We start from the raw sequence: 16,957 nt of genomic DNA on the forward strand, positions 1-16,957 counted from the left end.
CCCAGGTCCCTTTGCACCTCACCTTTCTGTATTTTCTCTCCATTTAGAAAATAGTCAACACTTTCAGTTCTTCTACCAAAATGCATGACCATATACTTCCCGACACTGTATTCCATCTGCCATTTCTTTGCCCATTCTCCTAATCTGTCTGTCCTTCTGCAGTCTCCCCGCTTCCTCAAAACGATCTGCTCCTCCACCTATTGTCATATCACCTGCAAACTTTGCAACAAAGCAATCAATTTCATCATCCAAATCATTATCACACAGTATAATGTTCAATTGAATTGAATTTGTCCCAACATAGACCTCTGTGGAACACCATTAGTCACCGGCAACCGGTCAGAAAAGGATCCCTTTATTCCCACTCTTTGGCTTTTACCAATCAGCTACTGCTTTATCCATGTGAGAATTTTTCCTGTAATACCATGGACTTGTGGCTTATTAAGCAGCCTCATGTGTGGCACATTGTCAAAGGCTTTCTGAAAATCCAAGTACACATCAACCGATTCTCCTTTGTCTATCTTGCTTGTCATTTCTTCAAAAAATTCAAACAGATTTGTCAGGCAAGATTTTCCTTTAAGGAAACCACGCTGACTACAGCCTATTTTATCATGTCCCTCCAAATACCCTGAGAGCTCATCCCTAATAATTGACTCCAGCACCTTCCTAACCGCTGAGGTCAGACTAACTGGCCTATAGTAACACACACAAAATGCTGGAGGAACTCAGCAAGCAAGGCAGCATCAATGGGAAAAAGTACAGTCGACGTTTCGGTCCTTAACCTTTGGCAGGACCTCAACTGGCCTATAGTTTCCTTTCTTCTGCATCTCTTCTTTCTTGAAGAGTGGAGTGACATTTGCAATTTTCCAGTCTTCTGGAACCATTCCAGAATCTAGTGATTCTTGAAAGATCGCTACTAATGCCTCCACAATCTCTTCAGCCACCTCTTTCAGAACTCTGGGATGTAGACCATCTGGTCCAGGTGACATCTACCTTCAGACCTTTCAGTTTCCCAAGAACTTTCTCACTAGTTATGATAACTTCACACAATTCATGCTCCCTGATGCTTGGAACCTCCACCATACTGCTAGTGTCTTCCACAGGGAAGTCTGATTCAATCATTTCCTATCTCTCCAGCATTGTTTTCCAGTGGTCCAATGTCCAATCTCGTCTCTCTTTTACACTTTATGTATTTGAAGAAACTTTTGGTATCCTCTTTAATACTATTGTCTAGCTTACTTTTGTATTCCATCTTTACCTTCCTAATGACTTTTTTAGTTGCCTTTTGTTGGTTTTTAACAGCTTCCCAGTCCTCTAACTTCCTGCTAATTTTCCCTCTATTATATGTCCTCTCTTTGGTTTTTATGTTGGCTTTGCCTTCTCTTGTTAACGACAGTTGTGTCATCTTTCCTTTAGAATACGTCTTCCTTCTTTGGGATGTATACATCCTGTGCCTTCTGAATTGCTTCCAGAAATTCCAGCCATTGCTGCTCTGCTATCATCCCTGCCAGTGTTCTTTACCAATCAATTTTGGTGAGATCCTCTCTCATGGCTCTGTAATTCTCTTTATGCCAGTGTAATGCTGATACATCTGACTTTAGCTTCTCCTTCTCAAAACATCAGGCTTCTAACCACCATCAGGATAACTTCAGTGAGGTGAACTTCAGCACTGAGTTAACTCCTTATCTTATACCCTCACTCTCAAGGACTCTACAACTCATGTTCTCAGTATTATTTACTTTTAATTAGTATTATTTTCATGATTTGTCTTCCTTTGCACTGTTGTCAATCTTTTTTTAATATAAATTTTACAGTATCTCTTTATTTTCCTGTAGATGCCTGCAAGAAAATGAATCCCTGGTTTGTAAATGATGACATACATGTACTTTGATAATAAATTTATTTTGACTTTGATGTGTTTGTGATGTTGTTACAAGTTTTTCAATGCATCTAATCTTACATGTACTTGTGCGTTGTCTTTGACTCTGCAGATGCAATAATTTGACAGTCTTTTTAAGAGTGCCTTGGAAAATGTACTTTATTTTCACAACATGATGGATTTCCCAAAGGATTGAGAATTGATAAATTCAGAATTCAAAGTAAATTGATTATTGAAGTACATATATGTCACCATATACTACCAAGAGATTTGATTTCTTGCAGGCATGCTCAGTAAATCCAATAACCGTAATTGGGTGTTCAGCCAGTGTGCAAAGGAGATCCGGTACTTGGCCAGATACCCTTTCTGGGCCAGGTTCGCCCTTGTGAAGGCTGATCACACATTGGTCTTGGTGTCTGAAATCACAGGATCACCCGGAGTCCCTGATGGTTTATGAATGAGGGCAACTTGGACCTAACCTGTTTCTGTTTTAAAGAGATGCTGGCTGCTGGCAAACAGTTCACAGGCCGCAAGGAGAACTCAATAAGAGCTTGGTAAATAAAATTCCCAGGCAGCCAGCCAATGGAATTCTGGCATTGTTCTCTACAGTAGACATCTCGTAAGAATGCAAGAAATAGAAGCAGGGGTAGGTAATTTAACTTGCCTAGGCTCAGTGTAACTCAATTACTGACAGTCACCCAAGAAAAGCACAGGTCAAAGGTCACCCAACATTCTTCCTTCCCAAACTCCAACATGCATCTCAACAACCCAAAGTTCAAAGTAAGTTTATTATCTTAAGTACATATATACTCCGTGGCCACTTTATCAGGTACACCTGCTTGTTAATGCAAATATCTAATCAGCCAATCACGTGACAGCAACCCAATGCATAAACACATGCAGAAATGGCCAAGAGGTTCATTTGTCGCTCAGACTAAACATCAGAATGGGGGAAAAAATGCGATCCAAATGACTTTGACCGTGGAATGATTGTTGGTGCCAGACAGGGTGGTTTAAGTTTCTCAGAAACTGCTGATCTCCTGGAATCTTCACACACAACAATCTTACAGGTTTCCAGAGAGTGGTGCAAAAAATAAAAAAGCATTCCTTAAGCAGCAGTTCTATGGGTGAAAATGCCTTGTTAATGAGAGACATCAATGGCCAGACTGGTTCAGGCTGACAGGAAGGCGACAGTAACTCAAATTACCATGTGTTACAACAGTGGTGTGCAGAAGGGCATCTCTAAAAGCACAGAACATTGAAACTTGAAGCAGAAGACCACAAAGATACACTCAGTGGCCACTTTATTAGGTACGTCCTATACCTAATAAAGTGGCCACTGAGTTTATGTCAGCACACGAGATTCATTTTCTTCCAGGCATTTATAGAAAAATAAAGAGATACAGTCCTCCAGGAGGACCACACCTTCGTCCTAGGGTTTGGAGGCTTGTGTGATTCCATGACTTGGAGAGCTATGTTGGCTGGAGTCAGGGCCTTGTGCCCTGATTCTTGGTAGGGTCACCCATGCCAAACAGGTCAAAGGGTAGAGGCCAGACTAAGAGGTCCGCCGGTCCTCCAGTTTCGGGGCTTCAGCTCAGGGCTAACAAACCTGACTAGTCGAAAAAAATTTGCCGTGGAAACTGCAATGGACTTCTGTGTGTGTGTGAGATGGTATTGGCCAAGGACAGATAGAGATGGAGGACCTTCATTGCTGCCCTAAGCACCAGCAGCATAACAGGCAGTAATAAACGAACAAAAGAAAGAAATATAATAGAGCTTTTGAAAAGTTATACATAAAAAAGGCTGGCAAACATCCAATGTACAAAAGAGGGAACATTGTACCAATAATAGATTTTTAAAAATTGTAAATAAATAATAAAATAATACTGAGGACATGATCTGTAGGGTTCTTGAGTGGAACCCTCCGAGCTCCCCACTGCACTCACATCCTGGCCTCCTCAACAGCTCCGATTGTTGTCAGTCATACCTTCAGTCCTAAGCAGTGGAATTACATCGCAAAACTTTCCTTTCAGCGTCTCCTCCTTCTCCATAGAGGCTAACTTGCCGACGCACTGCGAGTTCAAAGCCTATCAGAGCAATCGGCAACTTTAACTCGGGTAGTTTAGGGTGAAGGATCGGCTTTATTTGACACATGTACATCGAAGCACACAACAAAGTCCAACGTTTGCGTCAACGATCAACGCAGTCCGAGGACGTGCTGGGGACAGCTCACAAATGTCGCCAATATGGAATGCCCACAGCTTACTAACACTCACCTGTACGTAGTCATAGGGCACCAGAGTACAGAAACAGGCCCTTCGGCTCATCTAATCCATGCTGGCCTGGTCTTCCGCCTAGTCCCACCTAACTGCATCCATACCATAGCCCTCCATACCTCTCTCATCCACGTACCTATCCAAACTTCTCTTAAACATTGCAATTGGACCTGCATCTAACACTTCCACTGACTTCTTAAAAAGTCCTCTTTAACCTTTGGAATGTGGAGGGAAGCCCACACGTTCACATGAAGGGTGTACAAACTCCTCACCGACAGCGCTGGGAATTAACTTCTGGTGCTTTAAAGAATTTATACTCCGTGTATACTGCCATGCCTTGCCCCCGTCCCCCGTTGACAATGGACAATTATAAAGACTTTGGTTCAACGAATCAAAAGCAGTCACCTCTGTCATGCTGAAATATATTTATTAACCATATACAGTATGCACATAGCACAGTCTATAATACAAGTTACTGAAATGTGCTTATTTGAGTTTTCCAAACTAAGGCATAATGAGGGCACAAATCAATGGAATCAGAAGTCTGCGTATTTGTACTAACTTCATTTAAATAGATGTCCGACTCATGTTATTAACTGCAAAGTATTCAGCAATGAAGCAAAGATAATTTTGCAGAGTTGGCTGAGACATCAATTTAAACATTTCAACACTACCACCCTCCACGATTCTCCACCCTTTAAACAACCCTTCCCTAACCTGCTGTACTTTCCAGGAGTGGATTTTCAGTATTTTCAAACAAGTATTAAAACTAAAGCAAATAATAAAAAAAAAACTAGTAGATTCTCAAAATAGAAAATACACACAAAAAAAGCTGTGAATACTCAATCAGTCGGCATGGTCCGTGGAGAGATAGAGTTGATACGTCAGGGTTAGCTTATCAGAGAGGTTCAGTGGAATTTAACTGTTTCTGTCCTGCTGAGTATCCCCACCAATTTGTCAAAGGAGCTTCTGATTTTTTCCAGCACAAAATACCGAAGGTCATGTTAAACTTGTGTACCCAAGTCTCTTGTGAAATGTTTCTAGGTAGTCAATAGCAGGAGTGAGTAAAGACTATTCCTAAAGTGGCACCCAAGTTTGGCCTTCGGTTCAAAATATCGGCTTGGGATTGGTTAAAAGACAAAAATTAAGAATGAAGCTCTGAAACAGGGAGGAATTGTTAGTCCAGATGATGCAGACTGCAGCGAAAGAGATTCATTTTCAGCAGAAATGTACAGGCGCAGAGTAAAGTTAATGAAATTTGAACATGGATCGTTAGAAATTACCAGAAAGCAGGTGCAGGTTAGTCACTAAAGTATCCTCTCTCTTACCAAAACTATTCTCTTTACAATTTTCAACAATTGCAGCAAATCCATCATCATCGACCACAAACTTGTTTTTTTCTCTACATTCTACCCATCTTAAATGACCACAGACCCACAGGGATGCTTAGAATATAGTGTAAATAAATGTCGCTATTCTATTCAATAGGGAACAGCTTGCACATTGATGAATGTTATATCTAGTTAGTACCAACGACTTTACACTTTGAGTTACTACGTTCAATTAAAGTGTGGTCAAATTAAGCATATTTCTGAATTTTCTATTGATCTCGATTCATTATAAAATGTGTCTGTTGATTATGAGATAATGAGTGAAAGAATTAAATGCATGTTACAAATCTGAAATGGTACTCTGCCATTATTTCATCTCCATAGACTCTCTAATGTGCACTCCCTTGAAATAACACAGTTCATAACGGATTACTATCAATTAAAAACCTCATGAAAATATTCTGAAGGGAAAAACGTAAAAAATATTTTCAGTGCTGCTTAAAACAGCAGTTAGCATACAAAAAGAGTTAATACATGTCTTATGTGCAGTAATCTGGTCCCTTTATAATAGTGTATTACATTAAGGCTGTAATGCTTAGGAACGCTCATCTCTCCTTCCACCCACCTCACGTTATCTAAGTTGTCATTAAATTTAATAAGACTTTGCAATTAAACCACTGTCTGGTGAAATGGAACTGTGACAATATAAGACAAGACCAGGTATGGTGAGACATTTCTAGCCAGACATCTCTGAAAACACTGAAGAAGTAGTCACAGACGATTTTAGTGAATGGTTTCATCGCCTGCAGGTTAATGACATCAAACAAGAACCTTGCACAGGGGATAGCATAAAAGGCTAATTCTGCTTTGCAAAATGACTGTGGCCCCAATCATTCTAGCCCCATTTGGAGCATCAAAAATTTGGGTCACAAGCACAAATGGGAAACCAGTCAGTGAAAGACATACGTCAGATCACGAGCAGGGTTAGAACCACACTACCGTAGATCTGTTCAAGGTATATCCTAAGCTAAAAGCAAATAGCTAGCTTGAAAAAAGAAAGGAAAGCTTTGGTCACAGTCTTCTAACAATCACGTTAACAGGCGATTTTTTTTTACTCTGCCATGACAGCAAGTAGATAAGTGAAGATTAATTAACTGAAGATGCCAAAGGTCGGGCTCAGTGAAGAGTTCAACGGGACAGTCCGTTAAAAGTTGCTGAAGATTTCATGCTTCTTGTTCCAATCCATCTGAGGTGCCCGCTTGTTCTTGCGGTTAGCCTGCATCTTCTCTCGGGTTTCTGCTGCTGTGGGACTCAAATTCAATCCACTCTCTACAAATGGATCATTGTCCATGTCTCCTTTCACCTACAAGATCAAAGGGTTGGGGGGCAGGGTGGAGAGAAAGGGGAAAAATGTAAATAAAACAAAAAAAATCCATCAGGTTGAGTCGTGATATACACTCAGTGGACATTTCATTAGGTACACCCGCTCATTAATGCAAATATCTAATCAGCCAATCGCGTGGCAGCAACTCAATGCATAAATGCGTGCTGACATGGTTAAGTGATTGTTCAGACCAAACATCAGAATGGGGGAACAAGTATGATCTGTGACTTTGACCTTGGAATGAATATTGGTGCCAAACGGTGTGGTTTGAGTGTTTCGGAAACTGCTGATCTCCTGGGGCTTTCACGCACAACAGTCTCAAGAGTTTACACAGGATGGTGTGAGAAACAAAAAAAAAAGCATCCAGTGGGTGAAAATGCCTTGTTAATGAGAGAGGTCAGAGGAGAATAGTTCAAACTGACAGGAAGACGACAGTACCTCAAATAACCACGTCTTACAACAGCAGTGTTTAGGAAAGCATCTCTGAATGCACAACATGTCGACCTTTGAAGTGGACGGGCTGCAGCAGCAGAAGATCACAAACAGACACTCAGTGGCCACTTTATTAGGTATAGGAGGTACATAATAGAGTGGCCATTCAGTGTATAAGACAAGTTGGTGACATGGCTCAGCAAGGTGACTGCAAGGAGGATGCTTCAACTAATGAGAGTACTTGAAGATAGGATGGACTTACCAGAGGAACAGAACATCATAATTCTACCAGGGTAGTCTTCAATCTGACAGTATGAACATTGAATTCTTCGACTTCCAGTAACCTGCTCTGTCCTGGTCTCTTCCTGATCTACCCAGCTCTTCTGACACTCCTCAACCCCCACCTATTTCTTTTCCCTCCTCTGCCTATCAGCTATGCACCCCTTCCCAGTGGTTCCCCTCTCTGATGCTCCCATCTGCCCTGCCCACCCTTCCTCACTTGAATCCACGCTCCAGCTTCCTCTCCATTGGTTTCATACAGTTGCATCCACCTACCACCTCCCAGCTTCTGTCCCTATTCTCACTCACCCTCCTCCCCCAGATTCATCCATCACTTGCCCCTACCCTTCATCTCTTTATACATAACATCTCCATTCTATCTTTCAGTCCCGATGAAGGGTTCCACCCGAAACATTGACTGCAGTGAGAAATGGTGGAACACTTTGAATTGGAGAAGGTCCAGAGGAGGTTTAAAAGAGCAATCCCAGGAACGAAAGGATTCATGTACGAGGAGCATTTGATGGCTCTGGGCCTGTACTCGGTGGAGTTTAGAAGTTTGGGGGGTGGGATCTCACTGAAACTATCGAATATTGGAAGCTCTAGATAGAGTGGATTTGGACAGCATATTTCTAAATAGTGGGGGAGTCTAGGACCAGAGGGCACAGCCTAGAATAAAAGGACCCCCTTTTAGAATGGAGATGAGAAGAAATTTCTTTATCCAGAGGGTTGTGAATCTGTAGAATTCACTACTGCAGACATCTGTGAAGGCCAAGCCATTGAATATATTTAAAGCAGAAGTTGAAAGGTTCTTCATTATTAAGAGTGTCAAAGGTTATGGGGAGGAGGCAGAGAATTGGGTTGAGAGAGATAATAAATCAGCCATGACAGATTGGTGGAGCAGACTGAATGGGTCGAGTGGCCTCATTCTACTTCTATGCCTTACGGACCATGTACAGGCAGATGGCATCATGCTTGGAGCGTAAGGGCTCGTTCCTGTGTTGTACTCCTCCATGTTTTAAAGGCAGCAAGCGGTTAATGTCTGGAAATTATTGCCAGAAGTGGTGGAGAAGGCAGTTTCAATTTTGGCATTCAGAAGGGAGCCGCATAAACACTCGCAAGAAAAGGCAGGAGAATGGGATGAGCTGCACTGCTCTTGGGTTAAACCAGTCTGATCTTGATGGGCCAAAGTGGCCTCCTTCCATGCCGGAATTTGTCTTGATTCCATGAATTGGGTGGGAGGGACTCATGTGGGGCAGAGACTAGATTGTTTAAGCGAATCTTAACAAGCTTAGGACACAGAAGGAGAAATTTCTTTAGCTAGAGGGTGGTGAATCAATGGAATTCATTACCACAAACGGCTGTAGAGGTCCAGTTGTTGGGCATATTAAAAGCAGAGGACGTTAGATTCTTGATTTGTTCAGAATGTAAAAGGTTATGGGGAGAAGGCAGGAGAATGGAGTTGAGAGGGATACTCTGCCATGATGGAATGGAAGAGCAGACTCAATGGGCCTAATTCTGCTCCTATGTCTTATGATCTTATTGAGAGTGTGCCAATCAAAAGAGAGCCACTCAGTTTCCTGAGTTTGGTCAGTAATCTTGCTGGTCATAGCTCTTAAAGTCCATATCCAAACAGTGCTTAAATACAGAGATGGTCTCTGCTGCTATCATCCATTTAGACAGCAGTTTCCACATCCCCACTGCCACTTCGCTGAAAAACAACTTCCTGATCTCCCTGCTAATCCGTTCAGAAATATAGCACATCATAGAAACCAGTTTCCTTCCCCCACACCAAGAACTTCATCTACACTTTTCTCAGCCCCAGTAAAACAGCCAACATAATCAAGACCCTCCCCACCCCGACATTCTCTCTTCTTCCCTCTCCCGTCGGGCAGAGAATACAAAGTTCTGAAAGCATGTATCACCAGGCTCAAAGACGGCTTCTATCCTGTTGTTATTAGACTACTGAATGATACTCTAAGTCGGTATGACCAAGATGGACTCTTGACATCTCACTCTGCCTCGTTATGGCCTTGCACATTACTGTCTGCCTGCACTTTCTCTGTAACTGTAACACTTTGCTGTTGCTTTTCCCTCAGTGCACTGATGCGATGAAAACCATCTGTATGGATGGCATATAAAAGTTTTTCATTGCACTCCGGCACATTGGGCAATAATAAATCAATTTATGTTTCTGCCCTCTGCCTATTGACCTCTCTGCCAAGGGAAATATTTTATTTATTTTATTCTATTTAGAGATACAGCTCGGTAACAGGCCCTTGCGGCCCCAACGAGCCATGCAGCCAATTAACCTACTAACCTGTACGTCTTTGGAATGTGGGATATAACTAAAGCACTGGAGGATATCCGTGCAATCACAGGGGAATGTACAAACTCCTTACAGGCAATAAAGCTCAAAGTAACCAAATTTCCCTCGGGATTAATAAAGTATATCTATCTATCTCTAAATTTATTATGAAAGTACATAGATGTCACCATATACAACCCTGAGATTCATTTTCTTGTGAGCATACTCAGTAAATCTATAGAATAATAACTGTAACACAATCAATTGAAAGTCTGCCCAACTTGGAGTTCAACCAGAGTGCAAAAGACAACAAACTGTGAAAGTACGAAAAGAAGTAAATAATAATAATAAATAAATAAGCAATAAATATTGAGGACATGACATGAAGAAAGCGAGTCCCTTGGTCATGGGAAAATTTCAGTGATGGTGCAAGGGAAAATGAGTGACGTTATCCCCTTTGGTTCAAGAGACTGATGGATGAGGGGTAGTGACTGTTCTTGAACCTAGTGCAGCAAGTCCTGAGGCTCTTGTGCCCTCTTCCTCTTGGCAACAGCGAGAAGAGACGATGTCCTGGGTGATGAGGGTCCATGATGATGGATGCCACTTTTCTGCGGCAAATTTTCATGCACACGTGGTCAATGATGGGGAGTGCTTTTCCTGTGTTGGACTGGGTATGACAGGATGGCAGCTGTAACTAAAGCCAGCTCACAGGCACTGTAATAACGTTATCCACCGTGCAGCTCCCACCAACCTTCCTACCAGCTCTAGGTTCCTCCTAATTTTGTCTGCCTTGAGTGTTGAAAATTCTCCGATGTGCAGTTTATAAAAAAGGCTTCATTCCAAGCATAATTGCAAATTAGAATTTGAAATGTTCAAAGATCAAAGTTTCCAGTTGTGACACTATTCATAGAACAAACTGCCTTAAAACAGAAGCTGGCTTTGCAGCTATAATTAGGACACTACTGCATTTGTATTCAGATCACAAGTATATTATGTTTTTAATTAAGGCACTTCAGCAATCCAATTCTTATTATTAACATTTCTTTACATTATAATTGCTATAATTGAACCAAATAAGTTTCACTTAACCATCTGATTAGATCTTTTCCCGCAGCTATATGAAGAAAATGAAAATACACTCAAAACCTACCAATGTTCCCCATACAATATAGAACGCCTTCAAAGATCAGGAAGATGTCAAGGGTTGCAATTATATATGTTCTGATTCAAAGAGAACAGGGCTTTTAATTATAGTCTTGTCTCTGCAAACATACACCCATTCTTGCACCTCATCTTATGATAAAGCTTGGGATCTTTCCCACTCGCTAAACTTCATTAAAGTGTTCCATAATACTGATTCCACAACCTATAGACATTACATATACACACACACACACACACTACTGTGCTGCCCTATGTCATATATATAGCAAATATTGGTGTGTGTGTGTATATATATATACACAGTATATAGGGCAGCCTGTTAGCACAGTGGTTAGCACAACACTTTACAGTACAGACGGCTCTGGTTCAGTTCCTGACGCTGCCTGTAAGGGGTTCTCCCTGTGACTACATGAGTTTCCTCCGGGTGCCCCCATGTCCAAAGATGTACCTGTTGGTAGGCTGATAGGTAATTATGAATTGTCCTGTGATTAGGCTAGGATTAAATGGGGAGATTACTGGGCGGTGTGACTCGTATATGTGTGTTTTTTATATGTTTATAGTCATAGTCATACTTTATTGATCCTGAGGAGAATTGTTTTTCGTTCCAGTTTCACCAACCAAGAATAGAGTATAAATAAAGCAATATAAAACCATAAATAATTAAATAGTAACATGTAAATTATGCCAGGAAATAAGTCCAGGACCAGCCTATTGGCTCAGGGTGTCTGACCCTCCAAGGGAGGAGTTGTAAAGTTTGATGGCCACAGGCAGGAATGACTTTCTATGACGCTTAGTGTTGCATCTCGGTGGAATGAATCTCTGGCTGAATGTACTCCTGTGCCCAACCAGTACATTATGTAGTGGATGGGAGACATTGTCCAAGACGGCATGCAACTTGGACAGCATCCTCTTTTCAGACATCACCGTCAGAGAGTATATATTTGTATATATTTATATATACAAATATTTAGTATATATTTATATATATTTGAACAATGCCTTCTTTAGCATATTCATTATTTTTATCAGTCCATTTATGATAAGCTTTTTAGAAATTCTATCGTATTTCTCTATTTTTCCGTGAATACCTGCAACAAAATGAATCTCAATGTAGTATATGGTGATGTATTTGCACTTGATAATAAATTTAATTTGACTTTTGAGTATTTCAAAACAATTGCCGCTTGTGAATTCCAGAATGTCAGATAAAAATTACTGACGGAGGGAATCGTGTGAAACTGCTGACCAAATGTTCACAGTTATGCAAATTAGATCAAGATTGCTTCCACTGGAACAGAACTTCCTCTCAGAAACTGTCAGTCTTTCCTTTTTTATCTGCAGTGCAGATTTTTGCTTTATAAAATAGCCTAATTTTACGTTGACCTGCTCGACAGGATGTTCCTTCTCATGGAGACACTTTCTGACATCTTAAGAAAACACACTCAGTGGCCACTTTATTAGGTACACCTGTGGTCCTTCTCATTAATGCAAATATCTAATCAGCCAATCATGTGGCAGCAACTCAATGCATAAAAGCATGCAGACATGGTCAAGAGGTTCAGTTGTTGTCCAGAATGGGGAAGAAATGTGGTCTGAGTGACTTTTGACCGTGGAATGATTGTTGGTGCCAGATGGGGTGGTTTGAGTATCTCAGAGACTGCTGATCTCTTGAGATTTTCATGCACAGCAGTCTCTAGAGCTTATAAAGAATAGAGCAAAAAACATCCAGTGAGTGGCAGTTCTGAGGGCAAAAACACCTTATTAATGATAGAGGTCAGAGGAGAATTTCCAGACTGATTCAAGCTGACAGAAAGGCGACAGTAACTGAAATAACCTAATGTTACAACAGTGGTGGGCAGAAGAACACCTCTGAACGCACAAGATATCAAACCTTGGGCCACAGCAGCAGAAGACCACACTAGGTTCCGCTCCTGTAACTGATAAAGTGACCAGTAACTGATAAAGTGACCAGTGAGTGTATATTAAGGATGCAACTGTACTGGCGAGAGGACAGAGAAGATTTAGCTGGCTGTTGCCCTGAAATGGAGGACTTCAGTCATAGGGAGAGATTGGACAGACTGGGCTTGCTTTCCCTGGAGCAAAGGGAGGTGGAGTGATCAGTAAGATGTAAACAAGATTATGAGAAGCATAGACGGTGTAGATAGCTAGTCTTTTTTTCCCCATGGTAGGGTTATCAGAAACAAGAGGAATGAGTTTTACTGGGGATCTGAGGGGCAAGTTAACTGTTTTACCCATCTCTTTCTCTCACCACCACACAGGATGAAATAATATGTTTAACAGACACTTAGATACTTAAACAGACAAGACATACTCCTTGCAGGCAGCAGCGGGAATTGAACCCAGATCTCCTGTAGTGTAAAGCGCTGTGCTAACCACTACACTACCGTGCCCTTTATGCATAATGCAGTATTTGTTAATGTGGATGGGAGAGCATGTTTGTAGATCTGGCAGGAGCAAAGGAAGTTGGGAATGGAGAGGGAGGAGCGCCACGGGACGGGTGTGGGGCAGGTGGCAGAGACGGAGTGCCGGGGGGGTGGGGGGTGGTGCAGGTGCAGACACACCCAGCCCTGAGACACTGGGCAAGGCCATTTGATTCCAAATGATTGGTTTACTGATCATTATAGAATGTCTCTCTGGTGCTTCCTGCTCCCTCCACTCTCTCTTCCCATTTTTGCAACCATGATTCCCCTCTCCTGGCCCCCTTCCCACTCTCAGTCCACAATAGAGACCCATATCAGAATCAGGTTTATCATCACTCACATACATCATTTTTTTTGTGGGAGCAGTACAGTGCAATACATAAAATTACCACAGTACTGTGCAAAAGTCTGAAACAACCCAGCTATATATATGTGGCCTAAGACTTTTGCACGGTATTATTGATGGGCAAAAAGGTTGCCATGGATGCAGTGAGCTGCTTCTGTGCTCTGTAAGTTTTCGTGGAGTAACCTCTGAAAGCATTCGGATATCACTAGAGATGATTTACCACTTAGAAACATAAAGAACCTACAGCACAATACAGGCCTTTCGGCCCACAATGCTGTGCCGAACATGTATGTACTTAGAAATTACCCACTGGCCTCTATTTTTCTAAGCTCCATGTACCTATCCAAGAGTCTCTTAAAAGACCGCCTCCACCACTGTTGCTGGCAATGCCTCCACACCATTCCATGCAATCACCACTCTCTGCGTAAAAAATTTACCCCTGACATCTCCTCTGTACCTACTTCCAAGCACCTTAAAACTGTGCCCTCTCGTGCTAGCCATTTCAGCCCTGGGAAAAAGCCTCTCACTATCCACACGATCAATGCCTCTCATCATCTTGTACACCTCTATCAGGTCACTTCTCATCCTCCGTCACTCCAAGGAGGAAAGGCCAAGTTCACACAACCTATTCTCATAAGGCATGCTCCCCAATCCAGGTAACATCCTTGTAAATCTCCTCTGCACCCTTTTAATGGTTTCCACGTCCTTCCTGTAGTGAGGTGACCAGAACTGAGCACAGTACTCCAAGTGGGGTCTGACCAGGGTCCTATAAAGCTGTAACATTACCTCTCGGCTCTTAAACTCAATCCCACGGTCTCAATAGACCTTGCATGGGGTACCTTGTCAAATGTCTGCTGAAATCCATATACACTACATCTACTGCTCTACCTTAATCAATGTGTTTAGTCACATCCTCAAGAAATTCAATCAGGCTCATAAGGTCCGACTTGCCTTTCACAAAGCTATGCTGACTATTCCTAATCATATTATGCCTCTCCAAATGTTCATAAATCCTGCATCTTAGGATCTTTTCCATTAACTAACCAACCACTGAAGTAAGACTCACTGGTCTATAATTTCCTGGGCTACCTCTACTTCCTTTCTTGAATAAAGGAACAACATCCGCAACCCTCCAATCCTCCGGAACCTCTCCCATCCCCACTGATGATGCAAAAATCATCGCCAGAGGCTCAGCAATCTCCTCCCATGCCTCCCACAGTAGCCTGAGGTACATCTCATCCGATCCGAATGAGATGTACCCCAGCTTACGTACCAAACTTATGCCAGCTAGTTTGTTAGCTTTCCCAACTTCTTATTCTGGCTTCTGGCCCATTCCTTTCCAGTCTTGATGAAGGGTCTTGGCTTGAAACATCAACTGTCTATTCCACTCCATGGATACTGCCTGGTTCCTTAAAGTTGTTATAGCCAGGGCTGGTAATTGGATAAGCTCTGTCTACCTATTAAATGCTCCCATTAGCATGCATCTCAAATGGCTTCTGACAACCAAGTCCAGCTCCAGGCCTTCACACGTGGCTTAGCTACTAAGCCTGGTGGAACCATTTCTACTGACAGGAGAAGGGGCAAAGGTGGGTTACTAGTGACTTAAAACCAGTCACTTCCGGCAGATGGAGCTTGTCAGCCGTGGTTGGCAGCTCATCCAGGAAAAAAAAAAGAAACGCTGAGCTCAAACCTCTGCTGCCCTGTGTCTCTACTGACTCACGGGGAAGGCTTCAGGTGTAAAACCCTGAGCAGAAATCTGCAGCTGGAATCCTTAAGGCATCCCTACATCGAGTTCAATGCTGACTGGGAACTCCCGGTGCCGAAGTGTATCAGTCTCTGTGTGGAGAGGGGGAGCCTGCCGTACAGTCATCAGCTTGCTGTCGATATTGCCCTGGTTTGTGTATCACGTAGACAGCTGGGACACAATATCCATCGTTGACCCCCACCAACGGAGGGTCTCACAGTGGATGCTGCCTGATCTGCTGAGAACCTCCAGCATCTAGTGTGTGTTGCTGGTGACAACTGTGTCTACAGTGGGTAAATGCAGGAAAACTCAAGGAGCACTCTAGGTGAAAACTGTCAATCAGACTGTTCCTTTCGTTATAGGGAGGATAAAGAGGAAGAATTTAGATTTAGATTATGAGGACACACAGTCCTCTTTTACTGTCTTTTAGTAATGCATGCATTAAGAAATGATGCAATATTTCCTCCGGTGTGATATCACAAAACACAGGACAGACCAAGACTGAAAAAACTGACAAAACTACATAATTATAACATATAGTTACAACAGTGCAACAATATCATAACTTGATGAAGAAGTCCATGAGCACAGTAAAAAGTTCAAAGTCTCTCAAATGTCCCACATCTCACACAGACGGGAGAAGGAAGACAAACTCTCCCTGCCATGCCCGACCACAATCCGTCTCTGAGTCATCCGAAAACTTCGAGCCTCCGAATCAGCTCTCCGACACCGAGTACTGAGCGCCATCTCTGTCCGAATGATTCGGCCTCAATCTCGGTCGCCAACAGCAGGCAAAGCCTGGGATTTTGAGGCCTTCCGTCCGGAAGATTCCTGACAGCGCAGTAACGGCAGCAGTGAACGAGCGTTTCAGAAATTTCTCCAGATTTTCCTCTGTGCTTTCATGTCCGTCTCTATCAAATCAGAATTGTCCACGCCCCCTATTTAACAGATACGATATCATTTTTCACCAGAGGGCTGCACACGCGCAGCGCGCTGCTGTCTCTCCTCCCGTCGAATCAGTCAGAGATGGTAGGAAATAAAACACAAGAAGCAATACCAACCTCCTCATTTCCAATATGATCTCCAAATCATGCCAACCACTCTGGAAAACAGTTGACAACACCCATGGCTTTATCAACATGTCCATCCTGGTCACTGTCTCTCCACATCACCTCTCTTCCTTTGGACAGAAGCTTAAAAATGTGGACCACCAGCCTAAAGGGCAGTTCTTTTATTAAAATAAAAGGACAACTTTTATTAAACTCTTGTACAAGACGGTCTCCTCATTTCACAATCTACCTTGCACCTCATTGTCTACCTGCACTGCACTCACTGTGCAACTGTAGCACTGGAGTCCGCACCCTCCGAGAGGACCA

The 16,957-nt window shown here is 42.5% G+C and overlaps 1 protein-coding gene across 1 annotated transcript in view; it reads right to left on the reverse strand.

Annotated features, from left to right (window-relative positions):
• Positions 1 to 4,565: 4,565 nt before the first annotated feature.
• The window catches only part of LOC140203166 (Na(+)/H(+) exchange regulatory cofactor NHE-RF2), a 170,603-nt gene continuing 158,211 nt past the window's right edge, over positions 4,566 to 16,957 (reverse strand). Inside the window, exon 6 of the mRNA XM_072269071.1 lies at positions 4,566 to 6,849. Within this exon, the coding sequence (XP_072125172.1) occupies positions 6,691 to 6,849 (159 nt within the window). The 3' untranslated portion in view covers positions 4,566 to 6,690. The remainder of the gene's footprint in view (positions 6,850 to 16,957) is intronic.

Source organism: Mobula birostris, chromosome 9 (assembly GCF_030028105.1).
Source record: "Mobula birostris isolate sMobBir1 chromosome 9, sMobBir1.hap1, whole genome shotgun sequence".
NCBI classification, from domain to species: Eukaryota; Metazoa; Chordata; class Chondrichthyes; order Myliobatiformes; family Myliobatidae; genus Mobula; species Mobula birostris.